Source organism: Anoplopoma fimbria, chromosome 10 (assembly GCF_027596085.1).
Source record: "Anoplopoma fimbria isolate UVic2021 breed Golden Eagle Sablefish chromosome 10, Afim_UVic_2022, whole genome shotgun sequence".
Taxonomy (NCBI): domain Eukaryota; kingdom Metazoa; phylum Chordata; class Actinopteri; order Perciformes; family Anoplopomatidae; genus Anoplopoma; species Anoplopoma fimbria.
In genome coordinates, this window is record NC_072458.1 from 13,757,492 (window position 1) to 13,776,552 (window position 19,061).

At 40.6% G+C, this 19,061-nt stretch overlaps 4 protein-coding genes across 4 annotated transcripts; 3 read left to right on the forward strand and 1 right to left on the reverse strand.

The window, feature by feature from the left end:
- Nucleotides 1-367: 367 nt before the first annotated feature.
- psmb13a (proteasome 20S subunit beta 13a) lies at nt 368-3,685 on the reverse strand. The gene is made up of 8 exons (XM_054606152.1): nt 3,601-3,685; nt 3,270-3,354; nt 2,835-2,932; nt 2,194-2,334; nt 1,980-2,095; nt 1,720-1,778; nt 1,274-1,425; nt 368-720 (listed from the first exon to the last, which is right to left on the reverse strand). Exons 1-8 carry the CDS (start codon nt 3,660-3,662, stop codon nt 609-611), a joined length of 825 nt encoding a protein of 274 aa, XP_054462127.1. The 5' UTR covers nt 3,663-3,685; the 3' UTR covers nt 368-608.
- A 39-nt stretch (nt 3,686-3,724) lies between these two features.
- On the forward strand, nt 3,725-6,251 carry psmb12 (proteasome 20S subunit beta 12). The gene is made up of 6 exons (XM_054606153.1): nt 3,725-3,810; nt 4,286-4,356; nt 4,530-4,661; nt 5,022-5,151; nt 5,268-5,412; nt 5,838-6,251. The coding sequence occupies exons 1-6, from the start codon at nt 3,763-3,765 to the stop codon at nt 5,963-5,965; spliced, it is 654 nt and encodes a 217-aa protein (XP_054462128.1). The 5' UTR covers nt 3,725-3,762; the 3' UTR covers nt 5,966-6,251.
- Nucleotides 6,252-7,365: 1,114 nt separating this feature from the next.
- On the forward strand, nt 7,366-10,947 carry psmb9a (proteasome 20S subunit beta 9a). Its single transcript, XM_054605679.1, has 6 exons — nt 7,366-7,585; nt 7,698-7,765; nt 8,014-8,145; nt 8,593-8,722; nt 8,914-9,055; nt 9,248-10,947. Exons 1-6 carry the CDS (start codon nt 7,535-7,537, stop codon nt 9,373-9,375), a joined length of 651 nt encoding a protein of 216 aa, XP_054461654.1. The 5' UTR covers nt 7,366-7,534; the 3' UTR covers nt 9,376-10,947.
- Nucleotides 10,948-11,153: 206 nt separating this feature from the next.
- tap2a (transporter associated with antigen processing, subunit type a) lies at nt 11,154-18,297 on the forward strand. The gene is made up of 11 exons (XM_054606110.1): nt 11,154-11,736; nt 12,140-12,254; nt 12,355-12,485; nt 12,747-12,952; nt 13,949-14,146; nt 14,270-14,398; nt 14,657-14,845; nt 15,066-15,239; nt 15,649-15,808; nt 16,141-16,277; nt 17,529-18,297. The coding sequence occupies exons 1-11, from the start codon at nt 11,223-11,225 to the stop codon at nt 17,733-17,735; spliced, it is 2,160 nt and encodes a 719-aa protein (XP_054462085.1). The 5' UTR covers nt 11,154-11,222; the 3' UTR covers nt 17,736-18,297.
- The last annotated feature ends 764 nt before the right edge of the window (nt 18,298-19,061 follow it).

A 19,061-nucleotide genomic window follows, 5' to 3' on the forward strand; every position in this document is an offset into this window, starting at 1 on the left:
TGTGGTATTCATCGTACTGTAAATAAAAAAGATGGCTCAAACTCGCATCAACCAATAGGAGAGCACTGTATGTGTCTCATCATCAGTCTCTAAGCGGAAAAGCAGCGCTCAGGTTTGGGGAAGCCAGCAGAGGTCAATAACATTAATAATGCGCGTTTCCTTCTCATATTTATAAAACACACTATCTACTGTAGATAGGTTAATGAAGTGTTGATGACGTTTTATGATATACAAACATTAACATATAAGCCCTTCTTTTGATTGGGTCTTTATCAGGGCTGTTTTTGGGGGCTTGAAATATTATATTAATCAAACATTCAGTAAATAATTACAAATCATGAAAAGAAACAGCAACAGGGGTCAGATAGAATTTCATTCAAAGATCTTTTTAATTATATTCCACATGTTACAGTCTTCTCATTTGGTCTGTTTACTGTAGTATTTCTGCCACATCACAGTGAAGCAAAGAAACCATGATGACAATGTCAATAAAATGTCTGATATTTTTCATTGCTTACATTTAAAAACTAGTGTATGACAATGCAATGAAATTCAAGACTTTTCACTGCTAAATGTGGTGTTTACAAGGTTCGCCTGTGCATCATGGCTCAGGCTGTATCCATCTGCTGCACGGTCTCCTCTACAACCTCCAGCTTTAAGGGGACTACTTTCTCTGTCAGAACCGGGGTTGTGCCTGGAACATATTTGTATTTTGTTTCCCTAGGAGAGAGGAAGAGAAGGATAGATTGATTTATTTTTTTAAAAGCTCCAGGGTTACATGTAAGTCACAAACAAACACACACAAAAAAGTTGCATAATGCATAATCACACAAGATATTACCCACTCTCTGCGATGAAATCTGATTTGCAGACATGGTTCATCATAATCTCTTTTTTTAAAGTAGCAGTGTAGAGGTATTTTTTGGAAGAAATGGAATTTTATATTCATAGCAATGTGTTCATTAGTGTATAATCACCTGAAATTAAGAATCACTGTGTGTTTGTTAGCTTTGAGTTAGCCCTTCATATCTACATAGGGAGCGGGTCTCTGCATGGAGGCCACCGTGTTGCACGGCCATGTTTCTACAGAAGCCAAGAGCGGACAAACTAAATACTGGCTCTAGAGAGAGCCTCTCGTGTTTTACATTACCTGAAGGCCACAGTAGTTCTCTGACAATCTGCATATTCATCACCAGAGACGACTAAATCCTACACACTGCTCCTCTAAAAAATCCGTCTACAGAGCAGATCTCAGAAAAAGTCACACTCATACCTTTTGTCTTTGTACTCTGACACCTGGTACGGTCTGATGTAGTCCACTCCTTCTCTGGTGATGACACAGATGTCGATGTTGTTGCCTGAGCCGAGGTCATTCATGATGCCTGCATGGATGGCAACACGCACCAGCTCCTTCGCCTTGTCCAGCTGAGAGAGTTATAAGAAATCAGGGAAACGACAGAGAGGGAAATTCCCCAAATAAATACACATTCTTATGTTTTTTCTATTTGGTGATGCAATAGGGGAAGGAATGAATTATTTTACTAACATCTTCTCAACTGTTTGCATATAGAGGCTTATTTTGCCTACGGTCCCACCACACGGCAATTATTAAATCAAAGATGCTCAACAGTACGTGAAATTATTTTGTGATCGTGACTAAATGATAACAACTATCAATCCTTGTCACGATATGTAACAAAAGCTGTCTGGGTGGCGTACCTCCAGGTCGGGTTTGTACCCGTCCTCTAGAATCCCAAGAGCAGCCAGATCCCCAGATCCTGCATGATGAAACAGTTTGTATGTAGTCTGACAGGGAAACAAGTGCATAACTGCAGCAAACTCAAATGTTATTTATAATGGTAAATGATATTTAATGGTATAATATCGGATACTTATATGTAAAATAGAAAATGCTTTGCAAAGAATCTAAGAAAAAGATATCACAATGCTTACAGAATATTGTTATATCACGTACATACCCATTGCAAGGTAAGGCGTCTTATTGACGCTGCCATACGGCCCCACTGTGTACAGGTGGTTCCCAGTGCAATCTACTCCTCCCAGTATAAGATTGGCACCAATTTGGCCGTGATACCTGGGGGCCACACAGATCAGAATGGGAGAAGTTTTTAACGAAATGTAGGTTTAACTCATTCACACACCTCTAGATACAAGCTTATGTGCATCACAAACCTGTACAACGTATCCTGTAGTATGTTGACGGCCATGACGACACGAGGGTTCCTCCCGCTGTTCAGAGAGAAGATGGTGAGGTTGGAGGAGAGGAGCTCCGTGGTCTTCTCTGTATCTGCTGCTGTACCTGCTCCACAACAACTACGGAGAGAGGAATTAGAGGCATTGTGAAAGAAGAGATGAGGGGTAATAAGGACGAATGCTACAGGGAACCGGGAAGACAGAGAGGGAAAGATTAAAGAAAAGAGAGAGTGGGACGGCTTCTTTTTAGAAACTGTTTAGCCTCAACAATCAAAGAAATCCATCATACTTAAAAATCGGATCATTTATTTATTTTTTACTCAGTAGCCTCAATTGCCTAGAATGCAATGCAACCACAACTTGCATTTGGGCAATCTTTCATCTGTGATTTTGAACAAAAAGTAACAGGAGTGTTTACTTTCCAGTCCTAACTGCTCTATTGTGGAAAAGCCTTGATACTTAATACAAGGGAATTCTGGGATATGTAGGAAATCACAAGTAAAGGAGGCCTTTTATGGGACCATGTCCACAAAAAAAACCATTACAGGCCCACTCAGAGTGAGTGTTTTGAAGGTAGATTTCTCCGGTCATGGTTTCAGTGTAGCGTGAAGGAGACTTACTATATATTTGGAGCAATGTAATGGATCTTGGCACACATCTTGTCGGCCACTACTTCACTGGAGGTAGCTCTTGTGTCTGCTCCCAGAACCACCCCATCCTGCACCAACACAAACCGATTGGGAGGTTTATTACTCAAATTATAATACGACGACCGTTGGTTTACACTTGTCCAAGGCATTGAAATCTCAGTTGGCCCTCTGGAGCTACTCAGGCACCTGCATTGCTGTGAATGCAATGTGCAGCTCCCCTCATGTAATGTATTTATTAAAGATATGCACTGTGGCAATGCAGTTGTGAACAGAGACTGGTAAAAAAAATAGTCTGGCATACTTTGATCAATAGTTCTAAAGAATCCAATTTATGGTTTATGGGTTTAATGTTCCAATACATTCACATTTTTACAGGTGCAGATTTACACAGCTTTATATACTCGCCTTGAACACAACTCCTGCTATGGTGGTGCCAGTTTTCAGGGGTTTAGGTGTCTGTCCATCAAAAAGACCCTCTAACGCAGCATTCCTAGACAGAGGGACAAGGAGGGAGGAGGGGGGTGACAGGGGGGTCAACTTTTGAGTACATGTAATATATATAATAACGAATGAAAACATCATCACTACGTTGTTTCATTGATCAAAGTGATAAACAAGCAGGGAACAAAAGTTACTTTCACTTTTGATCCCGGCGAGTGTTACCGACACTTTAATTATTCTTTATTTCTTAATCAATGCAATCTGCTGCTCAGAAGACGTAAACAGAAGATCATACCTGGCTGAGTTGTCAAAATTAAACCCCGCTGCAGGAGTTTCGAGGACATTTGATAGCGCCATAGTGGATACTGGACTGCGGCTTCTCTTCGCGTCTCAATGCGCCTGAGGTCGCTGTTCTGAGCGTCACCTCTCCTTCTTCTCTTTCGATTTTGCAGTGAAAATGGAGAAACGCAGCACGGACTCGCGAGTCAAAGGAGTCAGCACAGGGGTGAGTAACTCCGGACCGGTTCACTAGTATCTTTGTGCTGCCTGATGAAGCAGCACCAAAGCCCATTACGCGTAAAATGATCAATAAGCGATATCGCGGATGAACAGGTGAGGCTATACCTGAATAGTAACCTGACACAAAGTGAAATTACATCGACTGCACCTCTCATGGGTTTTATTAGAGTTATTTGAGGGTTAGCTCTGAATGAGTTAAATATTTACATTTTTACAAAGAAACAACTGGCTACACTTACATTTTCAGTTTTTTAAGAAATCCTTCCAAAAACTCTAAATCCCATGATTCATAGCGTTGCCCAGAGGGGCTGAAATGGACACTAAGCCATGAGAAATGTCTGTGAGGCTGTATAGCCCATTCTTGTATTGTCTTCCTGTTTTGTTTGGCTTTATGTAACTACCTTTTCATTTTTGGTCGATGAACGTATCTGCATCTGCACTCTGCTCCTCTCTCCCCTCAGACCACCATCCTGGCTGCCGCTTTTGATGGAGGGGTCGTGATTGGTTCAGACTCCAGGGCTTCCATTGGAGGGTGAGGATGTTTGGACGATACACTGAAGTTGCATACATTGTTAATCATATCTGTTTAAAAAAGATTGGTATAAGGTTTATTAAGAGTCAAGGATGAACTGATTGGACTGGACGTTCAACTTCGGGCCGGTAATCCTAGTTACTTAGTTTCCTTGTCCTTGTCTCTCTCTTCAGGGAATATGTATCATCTAAGACCATCAACAAGGTGATTCAGGTTCATGACCAGATCTTCTGCTGCATGGCTGGCTCCCTCGCAGATGCTCAGGCTGTCACCAAGGCTGCAAAGTTCCACCTGTCCTTTCACAGGTGCCCACACGCACTCATATGAATTCATTGGCTAACGTACGCAAGTATGAGAGACAACCTGCTACATAGCATTGGACTCATATTTTGTTAATCTAGCTGGTTATTTTGGTTATTTTTATTCCTCCAAGACTCCTAGGAGAATGACAGTCATATACAGTTGTGTGCATGCAAACTAACACAAAACCTGTGTATGCTCCGACAGTCTCACACACACATTAACAAACTTGTAACACTGATTCTTACCTATACTAAATCATTAGCGAGTCCAAGATAATAGATTCAAAGTTTCTTTATCTCGCATCTGCACAAACATTTAAATTTCACCCTCCCTGATCTTTCTTGATCCCCACCAATCCACAGTGTCCAGATGGAGACCCCTCCACTGGTGATAGCAGCAGCATCTGTACTTCAAGAACTGTGCTACAAAAACAAAGAGGAGCTGCAGGCCGGCTTCATCACCGCAGGCTGGGACAGGAAGAAAGGACCACAGGTAGGTGGAGGTTGTGATGACATTCAAACACCAGGGAAGCAGTGACGAGGATAGTCCAGAGTAACCCCACCTTGCTGCACATAGCTGCACTACTGACATTCTTTGTCCCTCTCCAGGTGTACGTCGTGTCTTTAGGTGGGATGTTACTCCGTCAGCCGGTTACCATCGCTGGCTCAGGCAGCACCTACATCTACGGCTACGTTGACGCCAAATATAAACCCAACATGAGCCGAGAGGAATGCCTACAGTTTGCCACTAATGGTACTGTCATGTTATTTTAGTTCTGTACCCAAACCTTAATATGTTGGTACTTGTTTTGTCAGTTTTGGGGGGAAATTGGGTTGTGATTCAATGAAAATTAATGAATATGTACACGGGTGTAGTAGAAAATGAAAGTAAGTGTTCAGGAAATATCTGCTTGGTTAGTAATGGTTAAAATGTAAAATGAGAGTTTGAGATAATGATGCACAGCTTATCTGAGACAAAGGCCTCTGTTTGCACTCAAGGGAAATAGTTAAATGTAAATCCATTTTTTAGTTCAATTGTGTTGGTGACTTGGTAGCTGTTAGTAAGTGTATAAATGCTGCATACTGTCAGTTGTTAAACTTGACCCTTTTTTTCTCCTGCTTGTCGTTCCGGTCTTCCTTCCTGCTCTGCCCATCCCTTGCTTAATCTCTGGATCTCAGCTCTAGCTCTTGCCATGGGCAGAGACAACGTCAGCGGAGGCGTGGCTCACCTGGTGGTGATCACGGAAACTGGGGTGGAGCACGTGGTTGTCCCTGGTAACAAGCTGCCCAAGTTCCACAATGAGTGACAGCCTTCGACAACCAATAACATTTTGACCAATTTTTGTTTTGTTTTGTTTGGCTTTATGTAAGTAATAGTTTGAAATCTCATCATTAATGTTATTATGGAAAGATGCAGACTAGTTACTAGTTATACAACTTCTATGCCAAACTACAAACGTTGACTTACAACTCTTATAATTCCATTATAAATACGGCTCTATCTGCCTTTTTCTCTGTCCAGATCACGTTTGTGTAATTTTTTTTGATGTTTGGAAATATTTTCAATATAAATAAACATTTTCCAAAACCCCATCGCTGGTCCTCTCACTTAGTGTTATATCTTCATTGATATGAGATGTGTTCTGTACATTACAGTTCTTGTTGTTTTCCTTTTCATTTCAAGGTTTTAAAGTGTTCTCTACTGGTGCTTAGCCTTGCGTATGTATAAAGGGTTTTGTGGCAATGGATTGATTGTGACCAACACAATTTACCAGTTAGGCCTAAGCCATCACAGAGTCAATGCACACTTAAAGACAAGGCCATCACTTTGTGTTGTAAAGTCGTGGGGACAAAATAAAAAAAAAACATTTTTTAAACACTTTTCAACGTGTGAATACAGTCAAGGTCATATTTCTGCTGTTTGTTCTCAACCCTGTACTCCTCAGCTGTTACTGTAATCAAGCTTTAAACTATGAAGAGTGTTTTCAGTGTAACACAGCTGTGATGGAATGTTACTACTCGTAAGGACACTAACTCCAGTACTGTACTTGTACTTAACTTGTTTCTTTTCATGCCACTTTTCTACTTTTTACCACATTTATGACAGTTTAGTGACTTTACAAATCAAGAGTTATTTTTCACACAAAATATATGAAGTGAAACAAATATGAGGTTTTGTTACAAATGAACTGTTGATACAAGTACTTTGAAACAATTATATTAATCACTAAGGTGATTGAAAGAAAATGAAATGGAAACTATTTTGATTGTTTAAGTCATTTTTGATGTAAAAACACTTCATGGTTCTAGCTTCACACATTTTGCTACTTTTCCTTATAATAATTGTAATAATAGTGAGTGACTCTAGCTACCTCCTGTCTCATTCGTTTGTCTGATAAGCAGTGATTTCATCAAATTCAGCGCTCCATTTTGTTATTTACCAAGCTACCCACTGTCATAGGGACACAAAATGAACAAGTTTGTGGAGGGTACTAAAGTAGCCTATTTTTTACCCATCTGTTTTTTCTCCCCCATGTCCCTTAAAGGGACATGATTTCTTATTGGTTTGAGCTGTTATTTCTACTTAACAGAACACTTTAAAAATGCTTTAAAAACTGATGTCCCCTATGCTTAAAGAGAACACAATCTCCACTGAGTTAATGTGTGCAGTTCAGTGCAGCTCAGTCGCTTGAAATACGGGTTAGAGGAACAACTTCACTTTCAATTTCGATTACACTCAGGAGAACATGGAGTCCGTCTGATGTGTGGCCAAACGCGTAGGGAACAGTTTAATAGCTAAATACGGTTTCACAAGAAAACTTGATAAAACCAGATACCGTCGTTGTTGTCGTTGTTGTCATTACCAGAAGTGCACCATGTTGGAAGAAACGGGGCCAGAGTGGCTTTCCGAGGAGGTGAAGACCGGAGTAAGTAACGATTCTTACCGACTCTGAGAGACTCAATGTTTATATCCAGGGACACACGCGGAAATGTGCGTGCGTGGAATGATTTATGCATTGCCTTTACCTCTGTTTGTAGACGACCATCATCGCCATAGAGTTTAATGGAGGGGTCGTGCTGGGGTCTGACTCCCGAGTGTCTGCAGGGTAAGTTCGTGCGTGCAAGTGCGCTAAGACAACATTAGCTTCTCATGCATACTGACCCCGAAGCCGTCCACCTCTTAGATAGCACAAGATAAGCACAAGTACTGAGGCAATGACATGCAGCTAGGTGCAGATACATGTGCATATGTACAGTGATAATATATAGATATTGGGTACATGTGAATACAATAAGATATGTACAGGAGGCTATGATTAACCCTCACACTCTCCCTCTTCATCCCTCCATCCAGGGCGTCGGTGGTGAACAGGGTGATGAACAAGCTGTCTCCCCTCCATGACAAGATCTACTGTGCTCTGTCAGGCTCTGCAGCAGACGCTCAGACCATCGCTGAGATAGTCAACTACCAGCTGGATGTCCACAGGTGAACACACACTCCAAACAAGACAGACAGATTCGTTAACAATCTATCAAATATCCCATGATGGAAAAGTATAGTCCAACTCTGTTTGGAGGTGCCTTCCTGATCCCAACTACAGAGAAACAGCCCATGAAAAGAGCAAGGACTTGCAGTACATTTTGCAACTTTTATTTATTCATATAGTTGCTCGGATTCCATTTACAGTCAAAATGCTGTTCCCAAAACAGTTTGAAATTATATAATAAATTCAAACACAGTATGAAATATTTTAGCTTTAAAGGATTAACATTGATCACAGAGTTTCAGCTACTGGCAGCTTAAATGTGAAGATATCAGTATTATATTGGACGTATGGATTATAAATCTAGACCCCAATGCACACAGCGTTTGTCTTCCTCTTGTTTTATTGGAGATCCTGTTAAGGTTTGTTTTCATGTCTTCCACTGTCAGTGTTGAGATAGATGAGGACCCCCAGGTTCGCTCAGCAGCCTCTCTGGTGAGGAACATCTCCTACAAGTACAAGGAGGAGCTGTCGGCGCATCTCATCGTGGCCGGTTGGGACAGAAGAGATGGTGGACAGGTCAGTATAAACACGCAGTTGGCTCCACTCTTAAAGGAAGAGATTCAAGCTTCTGCTGAAGTGACTTTGACGTTGCGGCTGCTAATGCATGCTTTGAATATAAGATCCAAAACACTTGATATTATAGGAGTCCATACAGAATGTAATCTGACTTGCTCCTCTCTGTTCCTGTGCCCTTTGACCTCTCCCAGGTGTTTGCAACCCTGAGTGGTCTCCTGACGAGGCAGCCTTTTGCAGTTGGCGGCTCTGGCAGCTCATATGTTTATGGCTTTGTTGATGCTGAGTATCGCAGGGATATGAGCAAGGAGGAGTGCCAGCAGTTTGTTGTAAACAGTACGTTTCATTTCTACACCGAAAGCATTTTTTTAATGTCAGACAGTTTATTGAATGGTGAAAGAGAAACCAGTCATTTGAGGCTGCTGAGAAGAACTGGCTGTTGTGTTGTTATTTTATTTAACATATTTTGTGCTGTAAAACCTCTCCTCACCTTTCTCACCCCTTCTCTTCTCCTTCCCTCTCCCTTAGCTCTGTCCTTGGCGATGAACCGTGATGGCTCCAGTGGCGGCGTGGCATATATCGTCTCCATCGATGAACACGGCACAGAGGAGAAAGTCGTTCTAGGAAATGACTTACCAACCTTCTTTGATCAGTGATACTTATAGTTCTGTCATCTCTTGTCTGCCAAGCCACTGCTGTGCAGAATGCAATTAGGTATTTGTTTTTCTCACAATGGCCATCACAAACACTTTGGCTCTGCTGTCAACTAATTAAGCTTGTAAACCAAAAAAATAGTAGACAGGAATACTTTTACGTAAAAGTTAAGTTTTACAATAAAATCATTGCATTGCTCTGTGATACGCAAACCTTTTTCAAATGTAATATCAGGTATGACATCATATGTGGCTCATCATCAAGAGACTTAAATATAAAAACAAAAGCTTACATTAGGTGACCTTTATCGATTTATCTGCCATGGAAAAAATGCTTATTTTCAGTCTTTGTATGTGATTCTAACAAGGTTATCTCACCAGATACACGGGTAAACATTTTGCCACTTGCACCCCTTGGCCAAGTTCAGGATAGCTTCACAAAGTTAGACTTGGTATGGTCACTAAGTCTGTCAAATAGTTTTCATTATTTGGTCAACCTACAGTAATGTTTTAAATAGTGGTCAACAGATATGTCTTTTTCAATGGCTGATGCCCAGAGCAGGGCAACAGATTGCCGATTCATAATGTGGATATATTATTGTAAGGGATGTTTTTATATATATATATATATAATAAAATACAACAATTTAATAATAATAACAAATTAAACACAAAATTATGCCTTTATACACCTGAGGTGTGACTAATAAATGAGAGGAAATGCGACATAGTTGCCTGCAAATATTATATGTCTGGGGCTTTTATTGTGAAAGATAAGAACGGAGGGAGTGGATCTGGTCAGCGCTGCCTTTGTAAAGTTGGAAATGAGTAGTAAAGTTTGCCAACTGATTAAAATGTGGTGGTCAAAGGTCACTATGACCTCAAAGAACACGTTTTTGGCGATAACCCTAACCCTAACCCTATAAAAAGCGTAATTTAAAATAAATGTAATCAAAATATTAAACATAAAATTATAAATGAAACATAACAATGTTTTAGTGCACTTAACATTGATTATATAGCTGCATGTCCTTGCTACTAAGAGACAGTGAAAATGTGTTAACATATAAAAAAATAAATAAACAATGTTTGTAGCCTTCCTTGGCGTTGGCTCAGTGAATACTATGGTAAAGAAATAATCAGCATCTTAAAATGACATTTTAATGCATAATTAATTACCACTAGTTTAAATGAGGCTTAGTGGCAGAGTAAATAAAGAATTGACCTTCCTTGGACAAAACCTGCTGAACAATCAGCCTCACTATAAACAGTCCCAGAAACACTCACTTAGCAGCAGCAGTTGTCTGTGTGAGGTATTCAGAGTGGCAAGCTTATCAGCAAAGAGTCAGAGTCATGTTTGTTGTACCACCTCCAGATTATAACACCCTAGTGCTTTTCATCCCAGTAATCAGACGTATTAAGATGCCTGCACGGTTGGTGGTTGGGCAGGTCGACGCAAACTGCCCACATGGTTTTAAATGTGAGCCTACATGCATTTTGAATATACGTTATCATTGGGCATGTGTGCATAAGTGAAATTTAAAATAAAATGAAAGGCCTGTGTTGCAAAAAATACTTTTTTATTTCTCTTGTCTTCATGAGTCCGTGCTGTCTCAGTCACAATTGGAGTTATAACTGCAGTGTTCATGCAGGCGTTTAGCAATAATTAGTAATAGTTCTCGTGTGTAACCCACTCAGTTTAGGAATCCTGAATATAGTTGTGTGCAGAGCAGTTGGGATTTCGGGGAAACCACTGGTCCCATACAAGAAAATGAAACTGAAAGTGGACGAAAAACAACATTAGAGACTGCAGCGGCAGAGAAGGCTACGAAGACGACTGCGGCTGCAAAATGGCAATCAACACAGCAACAGTAATGCGCAGAGTCGTTGCGTTGATCGTAGCAGTTTGCGTCGACCTCTCCTTGTTTTACGCAACGGGACTAGTGGCGACTCGCAGCGACTTTGGACATTTAGCGCGTCTCTGGGTCCTCGCGGCTCTCCGGTTGTTGGCGCTGAACGCTGTGACCCTGCTCACCCTCGGACACCTCAAACCGTGGCTTATTCGTGTTATCGTGTCTCACGGTCTGCTGCCCGCGCTGTTTGAGACCGGGACCAAAGTGTTCTACCACGAGGAGACCGAATGTGGCTCGTCTGCGGATGTGCGCTGCTGGCTCATGGGAGCCGGAGCGTCGCTGGCCGGTGCGCTGTTTTGGGAAATCACCGTCCCGGACGCCGACGATGCGGCCGCCGGGAAAGAGAAGAAACAGAGAGCCAGAGTGCTGTTTGTGAGAGTCCTGCGTTTGTACAAACCCGAATACCTGCTGCTGCTTGGGGGGCTTGTGATGCTGACGCTGGCTGTTATGTGTAAGTAGGTCTACAGCACATGATGATGAGGATGAGGATGATGATGATAAGCATATATAATTTTCATTCCAGCACATGATGTACATGAAAGGGAACAAAATTAAGTACTCAGGTTCCAGTGGTACTAGCTGATGATGATGATTTTGATGATTTCAGTCCATAGTAAAGAAATGCTAAGGGAATGGAAAATGATGAACTATGAACCCAATTTTTAAATACTGTCATTGTCATTAATTGCATATACTTTCAACATTTACGTCTCAATGTGGGAATTGAAACAAAGGCCATGGAAGAGTTGGTAATCTGATGATGATAATCTAATGTAGATTTGCCTGGTTGATGCATCTCTCTCATCTCTCTGAATATGTTATATTATGTGTATTCTGCATGTCCCTCTCCTCAGGTGAGATGTTCATCCCGTTCTACACTGGGAGAGTCATTGACATCCTTGGCACTCAGTATCAGCCGAAGGAATTTGTATCTGCGCTCCTCTTCATGGGCCTGTACTCTCTGGGAAGGTATGGGACTATTCTTTCCTCTTTTCATTCATCCATCGGCATGTGCCTGTGTCTTACAAGGTAATATCTGACCAACTTTCTCCTTTTATGATTTTGTCAGCTCTGTGAGTGCAGGCTGCAGAGGGGGTATCTTACTTTGTGCCATCAGTGCCTTCACATGCAGAATGAAAGTCAAGCTGTTTGGGGCTTTGACCAAACAGGAAATTGGATTCTTTGAGACCACAAAGACAGGTAAAGGCTCTTATATAACATGCAAATGTACTGTATGAATAATTTATCAGCGCACATGACGGGTGGAACAAATCATGTCAAGACAAAATGACACATATAAAGACAGGAAAAGAGGCATTTCAGAACAAAGTAACGTATTGAACAATACTGAACAAGACGAGTTAGAGAAACAGGGCAGAATAGGGCAGAACATACAAGGACGTCCAAAACATACCAGAGCAGAACATGACAGAACGTAATTTCTCTTTATTTTCTGTGTAGGTGAAATCACATCCAGGTTGTCTAGAGACACCACCTTGATGGGAAGAGCAGTCTGTCTGAATGTCAATGTGCTGCTGAGGACGTTCATCAAGACACTGGGCATGATCTCCCTGATGATGAATCTTTCATGGAAGCTCACATTCCTCGTATTGATGGAGACGCCCATCACTGGCCTCATTCAGAACGTCTATGACACACACTACCAGGTAAAAGGCAGGTTCACAAGAAATGTTGAATTGACAATGAGATCCTCAGAATCATGTTTTAACTGATCAAAATCATTAAAATGATTTAGAAGATTGGTCATTATGTGTTTAAAAAGACAAATTGTGCTCATAAACAAAAAAATATATATTAAACCAGTGGTTGTGCACATCTTCTTTGTCTTTGCTGAAAATATCTTATTACAGATTAAAATGTATTTTTTCCTTCACAATAGTACAGGGCTCTGGTTGGGCCTTACTTATTCAATTTAAAGCTAATATGTGGAGTTTTCATTTTGTGTTTATTTTGGCGGTCCCTGTAGACAAAAGTCCAAATGTAGTGTTTCCGAGCATCAGGGTCCATTTAGGAAACCTCACATTTAGCTGCAGCTGGCTCTGATAGTCTGCCCCTCACAGTCCTGGTTCCAGTCTCTGCTTCTGCCCCGAGGAGGAGCCGCTTGAGAACATCCTAAAAACCAGCGAGAGTGCGCTACATTAAAAAAATGATCTAACTGAAGAAAACAACCCAGTGTTGCCAACTCTTTTCCAATGAAAGTAGATAGCAGCACTAGCTCAAAAAGTTGCTAAATCTTGTGAGAAAGTCGCAAAGTCGGCAACAGTGACAGCTCCACAAACAGATAATGGAATTTTTCCATTGGATATTGGATTATTGCAGAAAGTTAACTCTATGGGAAACAAACGTTTATGATTCTTACACGTTATGTTCAACTAGATGATATTCACAAATGAACGATACTTTTACGATTTTTGAAGCATGAATGCAATAGTTTAAAAGATATAAGCTTACGTTAAGTTATAAACAAACTGCACCTCGATTGCTTGAGCAAAACAAGAAGGCTGTAAAGGCAGATTAGCTGGCGTGATGAAGTTTAATAGTCTCATTTAGACCATTTTAAAGACACGTAAAAGCCTACCCCATTTCCTACCCTTGCCTTAGGTAATAAGATGACTTTCATTTATTTTTTATTCCTCCCTCAGCGGCTGTCCCTGGCAGTGCAGGACTCGATGGCTCTGTCTAATGAAGTGGTGAACGAGGTAGTGTCCAGCATTCATGTGGTAAGGAGCTTTAACACAGAGAAGCATGAAGCCCGTCGTTATGACGACCGCTTGATGGACACACACATACTCAAGACCCACCAGAACACCATCAGAGCTGTTTATCTTCTGGCACGGAGGGTGAGAAGTTTGTAGTTTTTAGCAAAATTGCATTTTGGACAACAAGTAGTACCGAGCATATCATTGTATATCACCTTATTTAACAGTAGTTCTGCCTGTGTTTGTGTGTGTTTGTGTTTATAGATAACAGGGTTGGGCATGCAGGTGATCATGTTGTACTACGGCAGGCTGTTCATCCAGAGTGGACAGATGACCACTGGCAACCTGCTTTCCTTCATCCTCTACCAGTCAGATCTAGGAGACAACATCAGGGTATATAACTGCTTAGTTTTAATACGTTTTATTACAAGATGATAGAATTATTTTTTTTGTAGTTACCTTTTAAAGAATCTTCTTATGAAGTATATCTCATTGGCTGATAGCTTTGATGCAGGTATAACCAGACATGCCTGTCCCACACTATCCTAAACATATGATTGCATGCAAAAATATTCATTTTTTTACTGCGGCTCTGACTCTAAAGATGAAAACATTATGCTATTAAGTGCTCAGTTTTATGACATATTTTAGACACTCACCTACATCTTTGGCGACATGCTGAACTCTGTGGGGGCAGCTGGGAAAGTGTTTGAGTACATGGACCGAAAACCTCAGGTCAGCATGGAGGGGAAACTCAAACCTGATCAGATGAAGGGGCACGTCATCTTCCGCAATCTCAACTTTGCCTATCCTACACAACCCGACAAAACAGTGCTGCAGGTGAGGTCTGACCGGCATGTTGACAAGGGGACTTCTGTAGCCTGAATTTGTCCAGTTCACAGAATTTTTTCTTATAGAAGTATAGAAATTGATAAGCTAAAGTAAATTATTTTCACAGGCTTTCCCTCCAAAGTATTTACAGCTACTTATAAACTTATGTGTTAAAAACTACAGACACCAAACTATGTTTTATGTTTTCATTGTTATCTCCTCATTTCAGGACTTTTCTTTGGAGCTGAAGTCAGGTCAGATGACGGCACTGGTGGGTCCATCTGGAAAAGGAAAAAGCACCTGTGTGAGTCTGCTGGAGCGCTTCTATGAGCAGCAGGATGGAGAAATCCTGTTGGACAATGAACCACTGGAGTCCTATGACCACCGTTTCCTCCACAAGAAGGTAGTTAATCAGGGGTTTTTCCGGATGACGCACACCACTTTTAGTTGTTTAACTCTTGTCTTAGAGAATTTATGTCTCTTATCTGTGTTTAAATTGCTTTTATCTAGAAAGTAGACTAAATGGAAGTCAAGATAAGATAAGATTATCCTCTTTTAGTCCCACAGCGGGGTAATTTGCAGTACTACAGCATCAAAGTGGTAATCAGTAAAAAAAAACAACAACAAGGAAAAATAACTCAGGTATACTACAGCATCAAAGTGGTAATCAGTAAAAAAAAACAACAACAAGGAAAAATAACTCAGGTATACACTCCAGCTAAATGCATCAGGTTCATGGCCCCTCCTCTGGAGCTAATCCTTAAACTAGTGGGATTCGGAAAACTGTAGGCTGATGAGAGTCTGTTTGACAGATTGCTGTGGTGAGCCAGGAGCCTGTGCTCTTCTCTGGCTCCATCAGAGACAACATCACCTACGGGCTTGCTGAATGCTCCTTGGATGAGATCCAGGAAGCAGCACGCAAAGCCAACGCCCATGACTTCATCCTGCAGCTGGAGAAGGGCTACGATACAGGCAAGCTTTTTCGCTGGCTGAATGACTAGATACAGTTAAAACCTTCTGTGGATGGTAGAGTGAAGAAAATATAATTTGTAGAGCTATATTGATGATGGAACTTTGACTTTTTATTTATTAATCTTAAAGCTGCTTAATTGGAAATTCAGAGCATATCTATTGCATCCACGTTAAATATCACAATGGCAGCTAACAGTGCTTAAAGCGCTAACAGTGCAAACAACGGCAACAGTGTCAACAGAGCTAGACTTGTTAATTTAGGGGGGGGAACCTGAGGGCGTCTCTGCCACGACGCTGTCAGTTATGATTTTATATTGTTGTTCATTTCTCAGAGGTGGGTGAACGTGGCGACCATCTGTCCAAGAGCGAGAGGCAGCGGATAGCCATTGCTCGAGCTCTGGTCAGGCAGCCACAGGTCCTCATTCTGGATGAAATAACCAGCTCTCTGGATATGGAGAGTGAAAAAAAGGTATGTCCCATCTTCCCCCCAGGGCTAGAAGTCTGTGGGTTCTATACCATCAGTTAAATGTGAGTAATATGTGATATGTGGAACAGAAGAATCTGTATCACTACAGTGAATTAATCTGACTGGTTGTCTGCAAGTGATCACCTGTGGCGAAAACAATAGGTGGTCACTTCGGACTAAAAACATACAGTCAGTATTTAATACACATACAGTATATAGGAAGTACTGCACACATCATTGCTCAATTAATCAATGAGAATTGAGCAATGATGATAAATTAAATCTTCAGGGCAAAAAAGTCTATAAGAAAAGAAAGTTCAATTTTCAACAAAATTTGCAGCGTTCAGTGATTCCCATTAATGTGTTTAGTGCATCCACCCAGCTCTTACCCATTTAAATGACAACATTGACATTGCAAGATATAGTCCTACATGTGGGGTAGTTAGAGAGAAACATGTGTAAGGCAAATTGGGTCCTGTAATTTAAAAAAACTTTTTTTTTAAACTTAGCAGTAGGGAATTTTAACTAATCTATCTGATAAATCATAGGTCTTGCATGCATGCTCTGTGTGCTCACTGACAGCCAGTCATATTCATTCTTAGTAAATATTTATTATTATTATTATTATTATTATTATTATTATATATTTACAGTTAGTTTTTGCATGTATACTCATTTAAACTCTCCCAAAGGAATACTACAGCAATGTAGTCATGTTTCTGAATGAGCTGCTGAAGTGCAAAGCTGATTGGCTGGTCTGGCGAATTTATATAACTCCTTGTTTTATTTTTTATTCTTTTATATATCACTGTATTTTAGGGGAAAGACTTCAGTCAAAAACATTGCTTTTTTGCCACTGGGCAGTTTTGAGAGGTCTATTGTATTTCCATAACATCTTGCTAGAGGAAAGACAATATCATAAATACAAATTAAGGTGTATATGTTACTACTTTATCTATTTGCATTTCTAGATTTCTCTTAAATTCTCCAAAAGTTACAATTAGATAATGCCTCGTTTGAATATTTAAACATTCATTTTCAGAAAACGTGTAATATAAAAAATAATAGTCTCAATGCAAGTACTCAAATTGGAAAGTTTCATGGTGACATCTATTAGTTATATTGTTTTATACTTGGGGTGTCTCCTTTTAAATAATATATTTAAATGTTTCTTTTGACATCCTTTAGCTCTGCTCTCACCTAAGAACAGAGAAATACTTAAAGATGAATAATTCTGCCATTGACTCCTCACAGATTCAGCAGGCCCTGGCGAGTTGTCCCAACCAGACCCTGCTGGTGATCGCTCACAGCCTGAAGACCATTGAGCGGGCAGATCAGATTGTTGTGATCGGTGACGGCAGAGTTCAGGAGCAAGGGACTCACCAGGACCTGATGGACGGGAAGGGGAGCTACTACAAACTGAGGGAGAAGCTTTTTGCTGAGGGAAGCTCACCACAGTGACAAACCGCTGACACTGAGCCGATGCTGGAGATCCTTGTGATCTCTGAGACAAATGTTCTGTGGGGTTGTGATGCACGTTGGACCAACAGCTAACCTGATGAAAGTGTTCTTCTTTTGTAAGTCATACTGTTGATAGAACAACTGAAGACAATGGCCACACATATACTGAACGTATACACACATACCTGATAAAATGTTTATGTAAATTTTGTTGTATAAATAAAGAAAATGAAAGAGAGCATGGACATATATTTTTCAAAAATGTTAAAACATGTGGAACCTTCTCAATTCTTGTCGTATACTTTTGTTGTTATTTATGTTGTTGAAATTACATTCGATTTTGTAAATTAGTCCCAAAAAAAAGATGAGGGATTTCTGATGGATACATGTCTGCTTTAGTTTTCTATTTCATGCCCTTGTATTGGGTCCAGATGAATACAATTTGAAATGACAGCACATAGTTGACTCCATGAACTTTTATGATCAGAGTGGCCAAAGGTTGCCTCATGTGTATGTCCCAAATAAAAGATGTCTAAAACAGAATGTTTCTGTTTGAATTATATTTTTTGAGCCTTGTGTCACATATTTATAAAGTCCTTCAACAGCTCTTTGTGGTGGATGACTCAAATCCTCTGAATTACCTCCTGTTTTATGCAACATATAATAATAATAATAATAATTAAGCCTTTATTAGTCCCACAATGGGGAAATTACAATTATCTGCATTTAACCCATCCCAGAGGAGCAGTGGGCTACTAAGAAGCACCCGGGGGTTACGTGTCTCGCTCAAGGACACCTCAGCATGTTGACTGTAAGGGGTTTGATCCACCAACCTTGTGGTTGCAGGACGTGCGCTCTACCTCGTGTGCCACAGCCACCCACATACTGGCTCCCTGTAACTTTAAGAATTGAGCTCAAAGTCCTTCTCTTAGTTTTTAAGGAACTAAATAGCCTCACCGCCCTTTTATATCAGAGACTCCATCATCATTTTATAATCCTCCACAAACAATAAGATCCTCCACAGTTGCTCTTTGAACTGTTCCTTAGGTCGCCACAAAAGCATTTGGGGATGTTATTTTCAGCCCTGTTGCCCCTAAAATATGGAACACTTGCTGAGTCAGTGGACAGTTTCAAACGATAGCACATACTTTTTTTAATATTTACCATAGCTAGCAGCAACTAGGATTTATGAGTTGTTGTTACTTTTAGAGAATAAAAACACTAATGTTTTCCCCTCCTCCTTGTGTATGTGTATGGTATTTAAATCATAGTTTTTTTTGATGAACTGTAAAGGACTTTGTGCTGCATTCTATGAATGTGCTATAT

What these genes read in the sequence shown, in the direction of transcription:
- psmb13a (XM_054606152.1), bottom strand. Translation starts at nt 3,662, where the DNA reads ATGGCGCTATCAAATGTCCTCGAAACTCCTGCAGCGGGGTTTAATTTT. An exon ending in TACATTGCTCCAAATATATA is followed by an intron (nt 2,335 to 2,834) that starts GTAAGTCTCCTT and finishes CTCTCTCCGTAG; the next exon opens with TTGTTGTGGAGCAGGTACAG. An exon ending in GGTACAAACCCGACCTGGAG is followed by an intron (nt 1,426 to 1,719) that starts GTACGCCACCCA and finishes TAACTCTCTCAG; the next exon opens with CTGGACAAGGCGAAGGAGCT.
- psmb12 (XM_054606153.1), top strand. Translation starts at nt 3,763, where the DNA reads ATGGAGAAACGCAGCACGGACTCGCGAGTCAAAGGAGTCAGCACAGGG. An exon ending in TCAAAGGAGTCAGCACAGGG is followed by an intron (nt 3,811 to 4,285) that starts GTGAGTAACTCC and finishes CTCTCCCCTCAG; the next exon opens with ACCACCATCCTGGCTGCCGC. An exon ending in TCCAGGGCTTCCATTGGAGG is followed by an intron (nt 4,357 to 4,529) that starts GTGAGGATGTTT and finishes CTCTCTCTTCAG; the next exon opens with GGAATATGTATCATCTAAGA.
- psmb9a (XM_054605679.1), top strand. Translation starts at nt 7,535, where the DNA reads ATGTTGGAAGAAACGGGGCCAGAGTGGCTTTCCGAGGAGGTGAAGACC. An exon ending in GACTCCCGAGTGTCTGCAGG is followed by an intron (nt 7,766 to 8,013) that starts GTAAGTTCGTGC and finishes CCCTCCATCCAG; the next exon opens with GGCGTCGGTGGTGAACAGGG. An exon ending in TACCAGCTGGATGTCCACAG is followed by an intron (nt 8,146 to 8,592) that starts GTGAACACACAC and finishes TTCCACTGTCAG; the next exon opens with TGTTGAGATAGATGAGGACC.
- tap2a (XM_054606110.1), top strand. Translation starts at nt 11,223, where the DNA reads ATGGCAATCAACACAGCAACAGTAATGCGCAGAGTCGTTGCGTTGATC. An exon ending in GCTGACGCTGGCTGTTATGT is followed by an intron (nt 11,737 to 12,139) that starts GTAAGTAGGTCT and finishes CCCTCTCCTCAG; the next exon opens with GTGAGATGTTCATCCCGTTC. An exon ending in CCGACAAAACAGTGCTGCAG is followed by an intron (nt 14,846 to 15,065) that starts GTGAGGTCTGAC and finishes TCCTCATTTCAG; the next exon opens with GACTTTTCTTTGGAGCTGAA.